Source organism: Aquarana catesbeiana, linkage group LG06 (genome assembly GCF_042186555.1).
Source record: "Aquarana catesbeiana isolate 2022-GZ linkage group LG06, ASM4218655v1, whole genome shotgun sequence".
NCBI lineage: Eukaryota > Metazoa > Chordata > Amphibia > Anura > Ranidae > Aquarana > Aquarana catesbeiana.
The window spans coordinates 316,022,965-316,040,935 of record NC_133329.1 but is presented as its reverse complement, the minus strand read 5'-3'; the positions used below and the strand labels follow the sequence as shown (position 1 = coordinate 316,040,935).

Sequence of the window (17,971 nt, the reverse complement as noted above, 5' to 3'; positions counted from 1 at the left end):
CCCCCCCCCCCCCCCCATATAAAATTTAGCAGAAAGTCCATTGTAAGATGGACTTTAAATTACTGTATTTATAGTGCTAACATATGGTGCAAAGCTTCAAACCTTTAGAAAAACTGTTACAACCTAGTGGTCACTGCACATTTCAAACAAATGTGCATGCAGAAATATATTCACTGTGGGGCCAGTTTTGTCAAAAGCCCAAAAATGGCCCTAAGAAGGACAGAGGAAACTTAATACAGTGCTACCCACTGCAAGAGCCACTTGGTAATTTAGGTTGTCTGTTCTGTGCCTCGACTCCAAGAACAACCTCAGCCGTTTCGACACACCAGGTTGAGCTAAATTTACTGCAAGCACCACTAAGAACACAAAGATAGATGCCTTTCATTTGGCTGTGAATTAGTACCAGGAAGTGGACAGCACTGTTTAGTTGTAAATGACTTAATGTATTGGTAAGGGTTAGAATAAAATGGTGGTTTGAGCATAATGAGCACACGGAAGGTAGGTTCAGACTGTCAGCAACCATGAGACAGAAACAGAAAATGCAGTTTTCTGCAAAAAAAAAAAAAAAAAAGGGAAGGGAAGAAGAAAAACCACACCTTTTAGCAGAATGGTAAAAATGGTACAAATACTAAAACGTAGTCAAAACATAGCCAGGGTACGGTAGCCAAAGCGGGTAGTCAGAACTAGCCAGTAAATCAGGCAGCCAGAGATCAGCTTAGTTGGAGGCAGCAGACAGGAAACAGTAGGGACGTCAGCCAGGCAAGTCTTCAACAGGAACAAAGCAGAGTCTCCAGATATATGTTTGATCAAGGCGAATGGCAAAAAATGAACCAGGTAGTTAGGCTGTGTTCACACTAGACCACGGAGTGTCTCACAGCAGGGGGTCCAGTGAGTCTCCATTCACCAGTTCAGGTCAGATTTCAGCCCCAATTTTTGGCTGAATTCGGATCTGAAATGGACCAAAAAACACAGGACTCCTGTGTAATTCGCTCCGGAGATGTGAGAGCCGGTCACAATCTCCTGCTATGCAAATTGGGTGCCGGGAAACCCACATCCAAGTCGTAATAGTGTGAATACAGCCTTAAAGTAGCCAGAAGAGGTAGGCTAAAAACTGACGAGCAGGAAATGATCACCAAGTTAGCCGCTGTGGAACGATGAGTGCTGGCAATTAACCAACAGCTGAGCAACCCGAGCACTGAGAAGGGAGGGCTGCCCAGCCCTGACACAGTCTGCTATGCAGTATAATCACTATGCCAAGCTCAAAATCAAGTTCTGTATGACTAGACTGTGGGCAACTCATGAATGAGCAACAAACAATACATATAAGGATTAACTGCAATGTGAATACTAGAACTAGTTTAGAGTACACTCTAGGAGAATGACTAGGATTTGGTGCAATGTCCCCTATGAGGTACCTTAGTATAAGCACGGCTAGCATTGGGACCCAGTTTTACCACTGGTGTACATGAAAATAGTCCCAGTCAAGCCTACAGGCAACAAATAAGGCTACTAGATGGCTGTATGGTCAGTTCCTAAGGGGCACAGTCCCTCTCTAGCAGCAGATAGTAACTTCCCACAGCCGCAGCTCACTAGTCCCAGCGATATTGGAGCTCATCCGGTCACACGCAGAAAATAGTTCACAATCTGCTCTGCACCCAGGTGGCTGCCCGTCCCCCCCCCCAAAAAAAAAAAAAAAAAAAAAAAAAAAAATCAGTGCTCCGTATCCCACTCAGGCAGCTGATATGCAGCAGCGATGGTGCACACTCTGGTCTCCCTCACGGAGAGAGGACACGATGCCCTGTACATCTGCTGAGGATGTCCCTGCCCACTGGGACGCAACGCGTCCAGAACGTGACGTCGTGACGTCATCCGTGGCCACTGCGCATGCTCGATTGCTTGTACACACCTTGCTGTATTTTTATGCACTGTTACCGTCCTGGCACTTGTGAAGTGCCTGATATGTAAGTGTTTTTCTTTACTTTCTAATAAAGTTTGGCATACGGAAAGCACTATGTTTGTCCCTTTCTATTTATATGATGTATGCTGACCCCCTGTTACGTGGTTACCTGGAGGAGTCTCCTGTCACTGGATTGAACCTTCACTCTCTGTGATCCCTATGGGAATGCTTTTATGACCCTTTACTCAAGGGTCCTGGTCATCAGGTGAGAGGCCATTCAGTATATGGTGAAGGGCTCTTCTATCAGTCACATAATATTGCTGTGAAATTCCATAGGAAATCTGGACTTTATTTATGCTTTATATATTTTGAAGGACTTTTGCTATATTGTTACCTTCTTTTTATCCCTGGACTTTTTTTTTTTTCTCTTTTCTTTTTATTTTGTTTAGCGCTGCACCTACTTTATTTATTTGACTTGAGGGATTTGATTGTTTGACCCTGGTGTTCAGCTGCTTTCTGTTTTTTTTTTTTTTGCATACATGCGCTGGTATATTATCCATTTTATACGATGCCCTGTACAGCCTAGGAAAATGCAACCGTTTCCCCTTCTCCTAGCAATTACCTATGGGGAATTTAGTTCAAAAGCTCTTGATTACACAGTAGAATCTACCCTCAGGACTACAGTTCCCACAGCGCATTGCTGCCTGACTCAGACTGTTGAACACTTGCTGCTCAACAGCTCCCTCTTGTTAAAATAGAAACAGTTCATCGCCACAGGGCAGCAACTATAGAGAACAGCTGCAGCCAGTGTTTCTCGCACTTAGCTAAGCACCTGGCTACACTGAATGACCAAATGAAATCCACAATTATCCATTCTGAGTTTGGGCTAGCTGTTACTACACCAAAAGAACAGAGTTTTGTATTTGGTCAAGAAAACTATACAAAACAAAGTGGGTACCTTGGCATCCTTGCGGGTCTCCTCATACACCACATGTAGTGGAGTAACCTCATAATCTAGTAAATTCGCAGACACTTGTGCCATGCTTTCCTCCTGAAGATACCATCCAATAGCCTGCACTTTTTTCAGACGACCAGGCTAGGGTTGGGGGGGGGGGGGGGGGGGGGGAAAGAAGAAGGATGGACAAAGTGAGATTAACTGCTCATGCCCCAACTCAAATGCAGTCATTTTTCTGCTAACATACATCACAGCTTCCGATCATTTTAAGAAACATGAAATATAACAATAAAATAGCTTTATTTTAAAGTAGCAGCCATAGGCCTGGATTAGTCTTTTTATACAGCTGAAAAAATAAAATGGTGGGGAAGAGCAGAGTGCTTAAATCTAACATTGTAACATTTATGATTATCAGGAATAGCTTATGCAAACGGTCATGCAGGTATTTAAATTGCAATTTGCTTTTTACAATCTATGTCTGGATTGCTTACGACTAGGTGAAGACATGTACAGTAAAGCAGCATCAATATTGCTGCTTTCTGCTATTTACCATAAGGGCCGTTTCACACTGCCAGTGCCCGGGCGTCGGCAGGAAAGCGCCGCTAATTTTAGCGGCACTTTACCATCGTTTTTGCGGTGCTTTTAACCCCCGTTAGTGACCAAATAAAGGGTTAAAAGTGCCCGCAAAGCGCAGCTGCCCATTGATTTCAATGGGCAGCGGCGCTTTAGGAGCGGTGTATTCACCGCTGCAAAGAAGCTGCTTGCAGGACTTTTGACGTCCTGCCAGCGCAGTGCCCCAGTGTGAAAGCACTCGGGCTTTCACACTGGGATTGCAAATTCGGCTTTTTTTCAGACGCTTTACAGGTGCCATTTTTAGCACTAAAGCGCCTCGAGTGTGAAAGGGGTATAAAGGGTAGGTCTGGGTACCTTTGGGCTGGTATGATTTCAGAGGAGTAACCCAGCTCAAAATAAAATGTTTTCATACTGGGAAGGAAAGAAAAAAGAAAAGGAATTTTGACAAATTCATTAATTCCAAAATTCCCAAATCTCCGAATTTGGAAATAAAGAACTAATAACAATTAAAATTATAGGTTTTGAAATTTCCTTTCAAAATTTGGCTGTAACGAATAAAAATTTATCTGAAGTTACAAATTATCCAAAATAACGAATCTTGCATCTAAACAAATGGAATGGAACTAATTAATAAAAAAAAAAAAAAAAAAAGTTTTATTATTGTTATTTATTATTATTATTAGATTGTTACGTTCCATTCGTTTAAATACAGCATTCGTTATTTCAGATAATTCGTACTCGTTACATTCACTAACAGCCAAATTTGAAAGGAAAAATTCCAATACCTATAATTTAATAGTTAGTTATTTCAGATTTTTAAATTTCCGAAATTTTCCAATATTTCCAATTTTGGAAATTGAAAAAAATTCGGAGATTTGGAAATTTTGGAATTAACAAATTTGTCAAAATTCGTTAAAAAAACGAATTCGGAACTAAGCGAATTGCACATGTCTAACATTTATATAGAAACACAAAGCTGGAGCAAAGTCAAAAGAAAAATATCACCGTACTATAGTGGATAAGAGTAACCTGCTATTTTACTGGCTACAGCAGGAATCCGGCACAAAAAAAGATGCATATACATAGATTTAATAACAGGATACAGTGGTATTATTCAAACCACCATTTCCCTCTCACCTGATCTTTCCCACGACCTCCTTCTCTGATGTTCAGGGCAACACGATGAGCCAGTTCTTTGGTAGTCAGTAAATTAATATTGTATGCAATAAGAAATTTACGAGCACCACTTGCAGTTGCCCCCCAGCTTGGAACAAATACAGAATCTCCAAAATCTGGACTCCATTCTGGATTTTGAAGCTACATTCAAACAAGAAAGATTCAGATGTGGTGGAACCCAGACAAGATAGTGTGTGTGTGCACGTGTGTGAGTGAGTGAGTGAGTGTGTGTGCGCGTGTGTGAGTGTGAGTGTGAGTGTGAGTGTGAGTGTGAGTGTGAGTGTGAGTGTGAGTGTGAGTGTGAGTGTGAGTGTGAGAAACAGAATGCCAGAATTATATTAGAATAATAAAAGCATAATGAAGCAAAAAAAAATGCCAAAACCATTTATAAAAAGGATTACATCTTAATATCTAAAACTAGCATGCACATAAAACCAGAGTTTTAAAAAGGACAAAAAAAATAAATAAATAAAATAATTGCTTTAAGAGCCTGACGTATAGGTTGCAAGATCTCACTCTTTACCCTCAAATCCGGTCCTCAGCCACCCTTTATCCTCATAGCCTGGACTTCCAATTGGATACAAAAAAGGAATCCAGCATGGATTGTGAGACACCACTAGCGCCAAAACATTTAAAGGAAACTTGTGCAAAGAACATGGCTGCTGTTACAGATCTCCCTTTCTGAAAATAGTTTGGATGATCTCCTAGCTTCAGCACTCTTGCTGACCCTGAACAAATATGCATTGTAGAAGCCTCTACCTTCTTAATCTGTATGCTTATTCTAGGTTAGCCAGTTTCAGCACTTTTGTAGCTTGCAGACAACTGACTCATTTGAAATACCCTCTGTACCTTAGTGGGAAGTGCTTCATACTCCCCAGCTCTCACTGCTGGAAGAGCTTTTCGACTTACATTGCGAGCTGCCTCTCCGTACAGGTAAACTGGAAAAAAAAAATCAATTATAAAACATAAAAATATATATATATATATATATATATATATATATATATATATATATATATATATATTATATTATATATTTTTTTTAATTATTAAGAGAGATTAAAAGGCCAACTCTACCTTTAGCATTAGGTTACATCCATATTTATGTTGTAAACATGTAACCAGGTACCCACCCCTCACCTCTAGAAACCCCTTCACGTGAAATGTAGGGGCATTTGTATTTGTATTAAATGCGTCACATTTTAAAGTCGAAACGGCTGTGCAGGGCTCCGCCAGCACAGCCGCATCATTCATAGAAATCTGAATATACCACAAGTCACTTTCCACTGCCGCAGACAGACTCATAGTTATCAAATGGAACATGAACGCCATAAATCAGCGCACTCATAGTTCCCTGACACTTCCTCTGGCTCTCCATCTCAAAAGAAGCCCATATAGGAGGTGCAGGCAGAGGGCTGATGAAAGAATTGCAGGTGCCTGACATTGCACTGTACTCCACAGATTGCAGGTGCAATGCTTTGCCAGCTCCTGCGGGGAAAAGGAAAAAAAAAAAATCCACAGATGTTGTAACAGAAGCAAAATTACTAAAAACTGACAACACTCAGCACAAAAAAAAAAAAAAAAAAAAAATTAGCTCCAATGAAAACATAGGCAAGAAGGGATATGTAATTAGCAGACCTCCAGCTGTTGCAGCACTACAAGTCCCATGAGGCATAGCAAGACTGACAGCCACAAGCATGACACCCAGAGGCAGAGGTGTGATGGGACTGGTAGTGTTGCAATAGCTGGGAGGTCCGCTAACAGATTTTTTTTTTTTTTTAAATCGCATTTTCAGAAGAAGCTTAGCAATCTGCATTTCTCGCATTATGGGTTTATATCTGAGGTAACCTAAGTGATGAACAGAGAACCAGATTTATTAATAATAATAATTTCACTACCTGGAACATGAAGCTCTTTAGCCAGTTTCTCTGCAAATATATTTGCACAGGATATACATTCTGCCATTGTTACATTCCTGACAGGAATAAAGGGACAGACATCCAGTGCTCCCATACGAGGATGCTCTCCTGAAACACGATTAGACAAGTTAATACCAATGACCATGCAGATTGAATTACACAATTCATTTATTTAAAAAAGACAGGGAACAGAGAACGATGTGCACAGTGTAATATTTTATCATTCAATTTTCTCAACAGCAACTGAGGAGGGGGAATCCTTGTGGCTGGAGCTTCAAAAGGAAAGAAACAATGGGAAATGAATTGAGAGTGTATGCTACAGGCCCACTAGCCCGAAGGATGAGGAGGAGTCCAATCTCCGTTCACAGATAGGAAAGGCAGGGCAATGTTAGTGGGACTTTAATTATTCAGACATCAATGGGCAGATGGACTTCTCACTCCACTAAGGCTCGTTATTTCTTGAAATGTCTTGCAGGACAACTGCTATGTGTCAATTGGTAGATGCCCGACTAAAAAACACATTGCTAGATCTACGAATTACAAAAAGATGTCGAAATAAAAGCCAAGGGATTATGGTCACCATTCCAACACTACAAGAAGTGCAATCACAGCAGCTAGCTAAACTAAGTAAGAAAAGCGCAGGCAGAACATATTGGCTCGATAAAAGCACCTGAGAGAGATCATGACTCTTCCCACTGGACCACAGGAAACACTTCCTTCCTCCAACCTGCAGGACCTTCCTGCCAAATGGCTGATCATTGGCAGATGTGAGGTCCAGCCTGTAATTTCGCACAAAGGTGCGAAAACTTGACCATGCCGCCGCCTTGCAAATTTGTTCAGGGGTGGAACAGCTCTTTGTGCCCAAGTGGCCGCAAGCGCTCTGGGAGGGAGGGAGAGAGAGGGAGAGAGAGGGAGAGAGAGGGAGAGAGAGGGAGAGAGAGGGAGAGAGAGGGAGAGAGAGGGAGAGAGAGGGAGAGAGAGGGAGAGAGAGGGAGAGAGAGGGAGAGAGAGGGAGAGAGAGGGAGAGAGAGGGAGAGAGAGGGAGAGAGAGGGAGAGAGAGGGAGAGAGAGGGAGAGAGAGGGAGAGAGAGGGAGAGAGAGGGAGAGAGAGGGAGAGAGAGGGAGAGAGAGAGACTCCTCCCCCCGATGGGTTAGCACAATGTCCTGTGACCAATTATGCATTGAGGCTACTTTAGGTAAGAATTTTGGGTCTGTCTTAAGGATAGCTATCCGGAAACACTGAGAGGTAAGGTTCCCTAATTGACAGAGCATGTAGCTCACTGACCCTGCGTGCTGAAGTAATGGCGATCAGGAACACAGCTTTCAGAGTGAGACATTTGAGTGATGCTGCTTCCAGAGGATCAAATGGACTCCTTACTAGGACTACCGACAGGTCCCACTTAGGGAAACATTTGACTGGTGCTGGCCTTGATCTTGCAAGAGCTAAAAAAAAAAAAAAAAAAAAAAAAAAAAAAACACCCCACCACACAGGGGACTTTTGGTGAGACCCAGTCTCTGCCACCCAACAAGGTGCACTAAGAGGGGAGAGACACAGCCTTCAGTGCCCAGACAGGCCCCCGCCACCAGGGGGAAAAAGAAAGATCGGAAACCCCAGGTAAAGGAAATGGGCAGATGTAAATAACTGTCCCCTACTTGAGCCTTGCTGGTGCCTGTCCCCACTGCTGCAGACGCCGCATCCAGCTCTGTTTATGGCTTCACACACCACTTCCAGACTCCCATAGTGCCACTGCACTGGACGTGGAAATAGGCGCCAGTTCCTGCCCTGCCTTCTCCCCCTACGCCCGAGTACCGGAAATGATACACACGCCGGGACTGTACTGGAGCAGGTCCCTGGATCATCAGTGGCTCTGAGCACATAGGGAGAAATAAGGAGCCCGAACCTACTGCTGAAAATGCTCTGGTAGGACGGGAGGGCTGGGGTCTTCAAAAAATAAATAAATAAAATAAATAAATAGGGAGGGGGAGGAAAAACAAAGCTGAGGGACCTCTGTCTCTCAGGATCACCTAAGAGATCATGGCTCCCCCCCCCCCATAAGATGTTCCCTCCAGGCTGGAGGAAACACAAAAATGAGGTTTGGTAGGGAGGTGCCTCCCTTTAATGTTCTGGAGGAAGGAGGAGTTTCCTGTGGTCCAGTGGGAGGAGTCACAATCTCTCTGAGGTGCTGTTCTGAAAGACGCTTTGGGGGGGGGGAAACAAAACGCAAATAAAATCACCAGGACAAGATGGCTTAAACCAGAGAGTCCTCAAATAACTTAGCCAGACCATTATTCCAATTTTTAATGTACATCTTCAATACTGGCAGAAAGTTTGAAAAATGTGGTACCAATATTTTAAAAAGGGCCAAGATATTTACCTGGTAACTACATGCCAGTCAGTCCAACATTGATTGTATGTAATAGTTGAGGGGATTAGGGACAATATCCAAGATTTTGCTTTTGAAAATAGTAGCATTAATAGTAAGCAGAATGGATTCATGAAAGATTGTTGTTGCCAGATCAATCTGATAACATTCCATGAGGAAGCGAGCCGTCATCTAAATAAAAGTAAGGCCTGTGGACAAGGTGTATCAAAATTTGGCAAAAGCATTTGCCACAGTTCCCCATAGTACATCCAGGACTTTACTCCTACTGAGGAGTTCCGGTTTGGAATTAATTTATCCTTTACTCTAAAGCCTTGTACACATGGTTCGATTGTTGGCAGGGGATTGTCTGTTGACAGACTGTTGTCTTAAAATATTACCGTTAGTACGCTCCTTTTGCCAATTGTTGTCCAACTTTCGTCCAACAAATGTTGGAAGGCAGGCTAGTAAATTTTTGGCGGACAGCGGTTTGACCTCAGATTTTCATATGGTCAGTACACAAATCCGTCAGGCAAAAGTCGAAAGTATAAACATGCATGCTCGGAATCAATGCTCAAACACGAAATTAGCAGAAGGGGCCCAAAAGGTGGCGCTCAAGAGATAAATTTCCTTGTAGTACATCACTACATTTGTGTTTGTGGCACGACAACTGTGTACCGTTCGCATGCAAGACAAGATCCTGGCACACACCTGTTTGACAAAAATCAGACACTCGGTTGGCCAACAATCATACTGTGTGTACGAGGCTTTAGGCTGGGTTCACATATGAGCACGCAGCGGCTCACAGCAGGGGTCTGGTGCGTCCTTGTTCACCGTTTCAGGTCCGATTTCAGCCCGAGTTTTTGGCTGAAGTCAGACCAAAAGACGCACAGGGCTCCTGGGCAAATTGCACCTGAGCCACTGCAGAGATATGTGAACCAGCTCCATAGAGGAGAGCAGGTCACAATCTCCTGCTGTGCAAATTGGATGCGGAAAATCTGCATCCAATTTGCATAATAATAATACTACAGGATTTATATAGCGCCAACAGTTTGCGTAGCGCTTTACAACAACATGAGGGCAAACAGTACACTTACAATACAAATCAATACATAAGGGATCAGAGGGCCCTGCTCGTTAGAGCTTACAATCTAGAAGGGAGGGTCAAGTGGAAACAAAAAAAGGTAATAACTGTGGGGGATGAGCTGATGGAGAAAATTAAAATACAGTTGTTAGGTGTGGTTAGGGTAGGCTTCTCTGAGGAGAAGGGTTTTCAGGGATCGTCTAAAAGCTAATAAAGTAGGAGATAAGCGGATAGATTGGGGTAGGGCATTCCATAGGATTGGAGAGACTTTGGAGAAGTCCTGGAAGCGAGCATGGGAGGCGGTGACGAGGGAGCTAGAGAGCAGGAGATCTTGAGAGGAAAGAAGAGAACGAGTAGGTTAGTATTTAGAGACTAGGCTAGTGATGTAGCTGGGGCGAAATTATGGATGGCTTTGTACATAGTTAGTATTTTGAATTTAATTCTCTGGCCGAGCGGAAGCCAGTGGAGGGATTGACAGAGAGGAGTGGCAGACACAGAGCGATTGGTAAGGTGGATGAGTCTGGCAGCAGCATTCATGATGGATTGAAGTGAACCACCCTCTTTAAGGCTGGTTCACTAGGATGTACGTGTCAATATGACACGTACATCCTGTTCTGACTGGCTGCTAGGCTGCTTTCCTGTTCCATCAGGAAATGGAACCTGGGACCAAACAGCCAGACCAGTTACACTAATCACCATAGAGAAAAAAAAAAAAAAAACACCCCACCACCACAGAAATCATAAGCTGGACCACTTAGCACTACAGAGACAAGCAAAAGCAATTATTCATTTTACACTGAACATTAGAAGACCAAGTATGAACATGAAATCTATATTAAAAAGACCAGTCACTAGGACCTAAACCTCCAAAAATCAAAACCAAACCTTAAAATAACTCACAAAAGCTCAACGGCCAACATTTCAAGATTCAAATTATTAAGACCAACATCTAAAAGATGAACAGAAATCACTATAAAAGTATTGACAAGCCCCATTCACATTTAATATGTATAGCACACATTTTTTCCAGCAGTGTAACCACCCTTTTTCTGATCTTGCCAGCTTAAAAACAAACTTCTTTCATGTTGTATAAATGATGGGGTATTGGTTGTAGAATTTTGAGGAAAATAACGAACTTAAAGCGGAGTTTCACAAAAAAAAATTTTTTTTAGATGTCAGCAGCTGCAAATACTGCAGCTGCTGACTTTTAAAATAAGGACACTTACCTGTCCCAGGGTCCAGTGATGTCGGCACCCGAGACCGAACCGTCCCTCGACCCTTGGGTGCTGCCGCTGCCATTCTCACTGAGGGAATCAGGAAGTGAAGCGTTGCGGCTTCACTGCCCGGTTCCCTATTGCACATGCGCGAGTCGCGCTGCGCGTCTACACTGGTCCCCGTTGTGTTGTGGGAACTGTGTATTTCCCACAACACAACGGGGGTGGGCGGGGAGTCTGCGGCTAGCTATACCCGGAAGTGGGTGCAGATACCTGTATTATACAGGTATCTGCACCCCCCTCCCCCCTGAAAGGTGCCAATTGTGACACCGGAGGGGGGGAGGAATCCGATGAGCGGAAGTTCCACTTTAGGGTGGAACTCTGCTTTAATCCATTTTGGAATAAGACTGACATAGCAAAATGTGGAAAAAGTGAAGCTCTGAATACTTTCTGGATGCACTGTAGGTAGTTTATTTCAAAACTGAAATTACATTTTAAATAAAATTGTTAACTGTGCATATGCATTTAGAGCAATACTGCTTTTGTTAAATGCTCTAAATTAGTGTTTTTACACCTACACTAAAAAGGCTCAATCCCTGAAGTCTGGAAAGTAAATATTAACATCCCCAATGCTGAAAGAAGGGCTTAAATATCAAAACCTATTATGCACATTTGGCAGCCAACATGCAAAACACGTTTGGGTAGTTTTGCATTTACACCTTTGCACTGCAGATGCACTAAAAGAAATGAAGCTTTGGTACAGTTTCCATCAAAATGCACTATCCATGGAGATGAAGGACAATGCATGTACCCTCTTCGCCAAATTCTTTTTCCTCGTTGCTTCATTTCTTCTCCTCTTAGGCCTGATTCAAACCTATGCATTTTTAGTGCTTTTTGCATTTTGCAGATTTGCACTACAGAACATGTTCCATAGGAATCCATGTTAATTGAACTGTAGTGCAAATTTGCAAAATGCACTAAAAAAAGCATAGGTGTGAATCCAGCCTTATTGTCTTGGGCTTTCATGGACTTTGTGCGCTAGTTGGTTCAGGGGCGAATACAACCTCCATTAGGGTGTCGGTGGCCCCAATCAGCTACGAGATGCAGACTCCGTGAGTTCATGAACTCCTTTACGCAGCTGTATATCTGAAGCTTGGTCTCGGGGCCTTTTTTTGTATCAATAGCCACTTTATCTTGCACTGCTTTCACTATTATTGACCCAATAGCCCCTATCGTATTGTACTTTTTTATGCATTACCTGTTGTATTAAGCTGTACATTTGTTTAAAAAAAAATAGGATTTTTTATAACAGCTTACCTGTAAAATCCTTTTCCTTCGATGGACATCACGGGACACAGAGCCACAGTAATAACTGATGGGTTATGTAGGTACCACTAGGTATTGGACACTGGTCACACCCTAAGCAGGAAGTTCAACCCCCTATATAATCCCTCCCCTTACAGGGATACCTCAGTTTTGTAGCAAAGTAATATAAGTGTATTAGAAGAGGGGCGGACCTCTGTGTCCCCTGATGTCCATCGAAAGAAAAGGATTTTACAGGTAAGCTGTTATAAAAAAAATCCTATTTTCTTTCTCGAACATCATGGGACACAGAGCCACAGTAATAACTGATGGGATGTCCCAAAGCAATGCCAACTGAGGGGGGGAAAATCACAACCAAGTAGGGTGCAATCAGACCTGAGGACCTTGTACCGCTGCCTGCAGCACACTACGCCCAAAGGCAATATCCTCATGCCTTCTCACATCCACCTGATAAAATCTTGTGAATGTATGGACTGAAGACCAGGTTGCGGCCTTGCAGATCTGAGCCATAGAGGCCTGGTGATGCACTGCCCAGAAAGCACTAATAGCCCTTGTGGAATGTGCCCTGATCTGAAAACGGAGGAATCTTGTGTTTTAAACCTTAAGCTTGAATAATCAATTGTCAAATCCATTTAGAAATGGTAGCTTTTGACGCTGCCTGTCCTCTATTGGGACCTTCTGGCAGCACGAACAAAACAACATCTGTTTTGTGAATTTGAACAGTTGCTCCCAGATAGCTTTTGACTGGTCTTACTCCATCCAAAGAATGTAGTGACCTCTCTTCCGGAGAACAGGGATCTGGAAAAAAAAAAAAAAAAAAAAAAAAAAAAAAAAAAAAAAAAAAAAAGGGAAGGCAGAACAATGTCTTGGTTTAAATGAAAATCTGAAACCACCTTCGGTAAAAAACTAGGATGAAGGCGCAATACCACTCTATCCTTGTGTACAATCAAATAAGGCTCTTTACAGGAAAGAGCTGCCAATTCTGATACTCTTCTAGCAGAAGAGATAGCTACCAGAAAAATTAGTTTCCTTGTCAGCAAGACCAAAGGAATCTGACGTATTGGTTCAAAAGGCTGTTTCTGTAACACCGACAGAACCAAGTTCAAGTCCCAGGGGTGTGGGGGCGCCTTAACCGGAGGATTAAGACGCATCACCCCCTGCATAAAGTGTCGGACCAAAGAATGCGAAGCAAGTGGCCGCTGAAACAATACTGATAAGGCCGAGACCTGGCCCTTGATGGTACTCAAGGCCAGCTTCATCTCTAATCCCAATTGTAGAAAATCAAGAATTCTACCCATGACATATTTTCTGGGATGCCAACCCCTGGATTCACACCAGGATACATAAGCTTTCCAGACTCTATGATAAATCATTCTGGAAGCTGGCTTCCTTGCATTAATCGAGGTAGATATCACAGGACCTGAAAGCCCACGACTCTTCAGAACGAACTTTTGGCTCTCAATAGCCAAACTGTCAAATTTAGCGTTTGTAAGGCAGGATGGAACACTGGACCTTGAGATAACAGGTCTGGGCGTACCGGTAGGGAACCCACCGTCATCCTTACTATTTCTGCATACCAAGTCCTTCTGGGCCAAGCGGGGGCCACCAGAAGTACTGACCTCCTTTCCTGCCTGATCCTGCGAAGGAGTCGTGGCAGTAGCAGAATAGGCGGGAATGCATAAATCAGTGAGAACCGATGCCACGGAATCACCAACGCATCCGTCCGCATGCAAGAGGATCCCTTGTCCTTGCCACAAATCTGTCTGTCTATCTTTTTGTTGAATCAGGATGCAAAGAGATCTACATCTGGAACCCCCCCCCCCCCATCTTTGGCATATGGCCCAAAAGACGTAGATGCAGAGACCATTCCCCTGGGAATAACTGCTGGTGACTTAGATAGTAAACCTGCCAGTTCTCTATCCCTGGAATGAAAACTGCCGATATGCATGGCACATGCATCTCTGCCCAGACTAAGATCTGGTTCACCTCTTTTTGAGCAGCTCGGTTCCGGGTGCCTCCCTGATGATTGACATAAGCCACTGCTGTGGCATTGCCGGACTGAATCATGACCGGACAACCCTGTAGCTTGATAGTCCAGGCCTTTAGGGCTAGATATACCGCCCGGATCTCCAGAATGTTGATGGGCAAGGTCCTCTCGGACTTGGACCATAGCCCCTGGATCGCAGACTGTTCCAGAACTGATCCCCAGCCTGACAGACTGGCATCTGTTGTTACCACCGTCCAGGTAACCGTCAGAAAGGATTTCCCCTTCTGCAGGTTTTCGGGTACGAGCCTCCAATTGAGGCTCTGACGCACCGCATGAGACAGGTGCATCGGAAAGTCTAATGCCTGAACTTTCTTGTTCCAGGCCGACAGAATACTGTGTTGCAACAGTCTTGAATGAAACTGAGCATAGGGAACTGCTTTGAATGAAGACACCATCTTTCCTAGCAGCCTCATACAAAGGCGGACAGAAGGAGACCTCTTGATCCTGACTGTCAGAATCAGCTCCCTTAAAGCAGTAATCTTTGCCTGAGGAAGAAATACTTTCTCCTGGCTTGTATCTATGATCGGACCCAAATACTCCAGTCTTCTTACTGGTTTTAGGAAAGACTTTTCTAGGTTGAGTATCCAACCTAGGTGTTCCAGATACTTGACCGTGGTCCTCAAGTTCCCGTTCAAGGAGGCTACCGACTGGTCTATTAAGAGCAGGTCGTCTAGGTATACTATGACAGTTATACCCTGAGCCCTTAAATCGGGCCAGAGGAGGAGCCAAGATCTTTGTGAACACTCGAGGTGCAGTGGCTATCCCGAAGGGCAGAGCCACAAACTGGAAATGGCACCCTCCTATCTCGAAGCACAGAAACTTCTGATGAGCAGGAAAAATGGGCACATGTAGATATGCATTTCTGATGTCTATCGATGCCAAAAATTCTCCTCCCTGCAGGATGGAGACTACTGTCCGAATTGATTCCATGCGGAAGGACTGAATCCTTAGGAATCGATTCAGATCTCTTAAATCCAGAATGGGTCTGACATCCCCCATTTGGTTTTTGGACCGTAAAAAGGTTGGAATAGAAGCCCAATCCTTGATCCTTTGTGGGAACCACCATAATGACCTCTTGTGACAAAAGTCGCTCTAACGCTAGAAGGAGCGACTGCTTCTTCTCTGGGAACACTTGATCTGAGGAAACGAGGAGAGGGAAATTCTTGGAACTCCAGCTTGTACCCTAAGGTTACCGTGGAGATTACCCATCTGTCCTGGAAGTCCTCCTGCCAGAGCTTTGAGAACTGTAGCAGTCTTCCCCCCACTCGAGCGAGCGGGGGCGCCCCTTCATGAAGAGGCCTTAGTGTCTTGTCTAGTAGACTTCTTCCCCTAGGACTTCTTTTGTCCCTGGGGTTGACTCTTGTTTCTTGCCCCAGACGGAGGAGGCTGTCGTGACTGCCTGGAGGCTGATGCCCCTGGCACTGGGGAAAGAGTCCATTTGAAAGACGGACGCTTACTCTTCTTGCACCACAAAAAGGAAACCCAGCCAACAGCTTCTTACATGGTGCTTCGGCTGACCAATTTTTCAACCACAGGATACTACGCATATGCACCAACCCAAGTGAAAGACGAGAGGTATGCATGATAGAATCTCTGATGGCGTCAACAACATAACATAAGGCCGCTGGAAGGTTAGCGAACCCCTGGGCCTGCTGTTCAGGTAGAACTTTGATGACCTGCTTAACATGGTCTCTTAAGTATTGGCAGACTCCAATCGCTGCTACTGCAGGTTGAGCCACTGATCCTGCTAAGGAAAAAACATCCTTCAATAAGGATTCCATCTTTTTATCCACAGGATCCCTGAGCATCTGAGCTTTGTCTACAGGACAAGTCAGACTACTATTTATAGAGGAAATGGCCACATCAATGGCCGGTATTCCCCACATTTTAATAAATTTTTCTTCCATAGGATAAAGTATTGAAAACTTTTTCGTCGGAAGAAAACGCTTATCTGGGTGATCCCACTCAGAATAAAGGAGCTTTTCAAGTAAATTATGAACAGGAAAAGCATGTGCTGTTTGAGAAGGTTTCAGCGACCCCAAAGAAGAAGAAGATTCCTTAACCGATTCAGATATGGGCAACTTAAATGTGGAGCGGACCAATCCAGTAAGGATCTGTACTAAGACTTTCTCCTCTTGGGAAGCCGAAGAGGGTCCCTCTCCACCTGATTCCTCAGAAGAGGAATCATCTGTCCCATCTTATTCCTCTGAAAGAGATTCTTCTCCTTTATCCCAGAGCTCCTCTACCCAAGGGTCTTGGGAAACAGAGGAAGGCCTAGTACATTTTCTTCCACTGAGTGAAGATGTAATCACGGCCAATAATCTTTCCTCTAAACCAGTAATGGTTGAGGAAAAAACCTCTTGTGTAATGTATACAGGGGCTGAAGTGCCAGAAGCAGGTACAGCCCCTGACCCCAACGGCTATCCCTGGCCAGCCGTCCCTGGCCCCTTGGGGGGGGGGGGGGATGCTGCAGACAGGGGGTCCTCAGAACCCGAATGAGATCCCCTAGTGTCTCTGGTTCTGGGGGTACTTGAACCTCTTCTACCCATAGTGCAAAGCAACAAGGTGGAGGTATCCAAAATGAACACTGACTGCTGAGCGATGTAGTCTGGCAAAAGCCTTGCTACCAAATGCCCAGTCTGGTGTTACCTTAGTAAATGCAGCCTAGGAGAATGCCTGTGACCCACCTTACATGCGACTGTCAGCTCTGTGTCCCTCCAAAGACTCAGAGCACCTGTAAAGTGTGCTTTAAATAGCACTGCTTCTGGCAATGTGGGCGTCTGAGCACGCTGACGCTGTTCTGATGCCCCGCCCCCCCCTCTACCGCCCCGCCTTAGTTTTTTTCAAAAAACGTGCGCTTCCCGCGCGAGCCGACCCTTCCGGGATGAGCATGGAGGAAGGCTTGGGGTGGAGGAGGAAGGAGAGAGGCCTGCACCTGCAATGGCAGCCTGGCGGCGGCGGCAGCAGCGGTGGTGACAGTGCGGTGTAAAACCGCCTTACAGCCCTCCTGCGGCCTCCCCCTAGCCTGGGGGGAATCCCAGAGGAGAAAACCCCCCCATCTCATCCTACCTGGAGCCGGTCGGAGGAGCTTGTGCAGCGTCGAACGCTGAGACAGAAGTCAGCATGAGAAGGTATGTGCTCTTGGCAGCCCCCGGTGGTCACAATAGGCATAGCATGCATTTACCTTAAAAGGAGAAAACCTACTAGAATTTAAAATTCTGTGGAATCTCCTCTTACCTTATCCAGCCGCAGGATTCTGTATATACAGACCCAATCTTCAGCTGTCACGGTGGGCTCTGTTTGAAAAAATCGTCAGAGACTGGTGGCCCCCTACCAATAGGGGGATCCTTAGTTCTGGCCCTGTAAAGCACCCAGCCAAAAATAAGGTGTTAAAGACCCTTTTCTGATATGCGGGGTCCAGCT

General features: G+C 44.5%; 1 protein-coding gene across 2 annotated transcripts in view; it reads right to left on the bottom strand.

The window, feature by feature from the left end:
• The window catches only part of FTCD (formimidoyltransferase cyclodeaminase), a 74,182-nt gene that overhangs the window by 36,861 nt on the left and 19,350 nt on the right, over window positions 1–17,971 (bottom strand). For both annotated transcript variants that reach the window (XM_073633708.1, XM_073633707.1), the window contains exons 3-6: window positions 6,500–6,628; window positions 5,451–5,539; window positions 4,563–4,742; window positions 2,856–2,993 (exon numbers count right to left, since the gene is read on the bottom strand). In XM_073633708.1, the coding sequence (XP_073489809.1) occupies window positions 2,856–2,993; window positions 4,563–4,742; window positions 5,451–5,539; window positions 6,500–6,628 (536 nt within the window). The remainder of the gene's footprint in view (window positions 1–2,855; window positions 2,994–4,562; window positions 4,743–5,450; window positions 5,540–6,499; window positions 6,629–17,971) is intronic.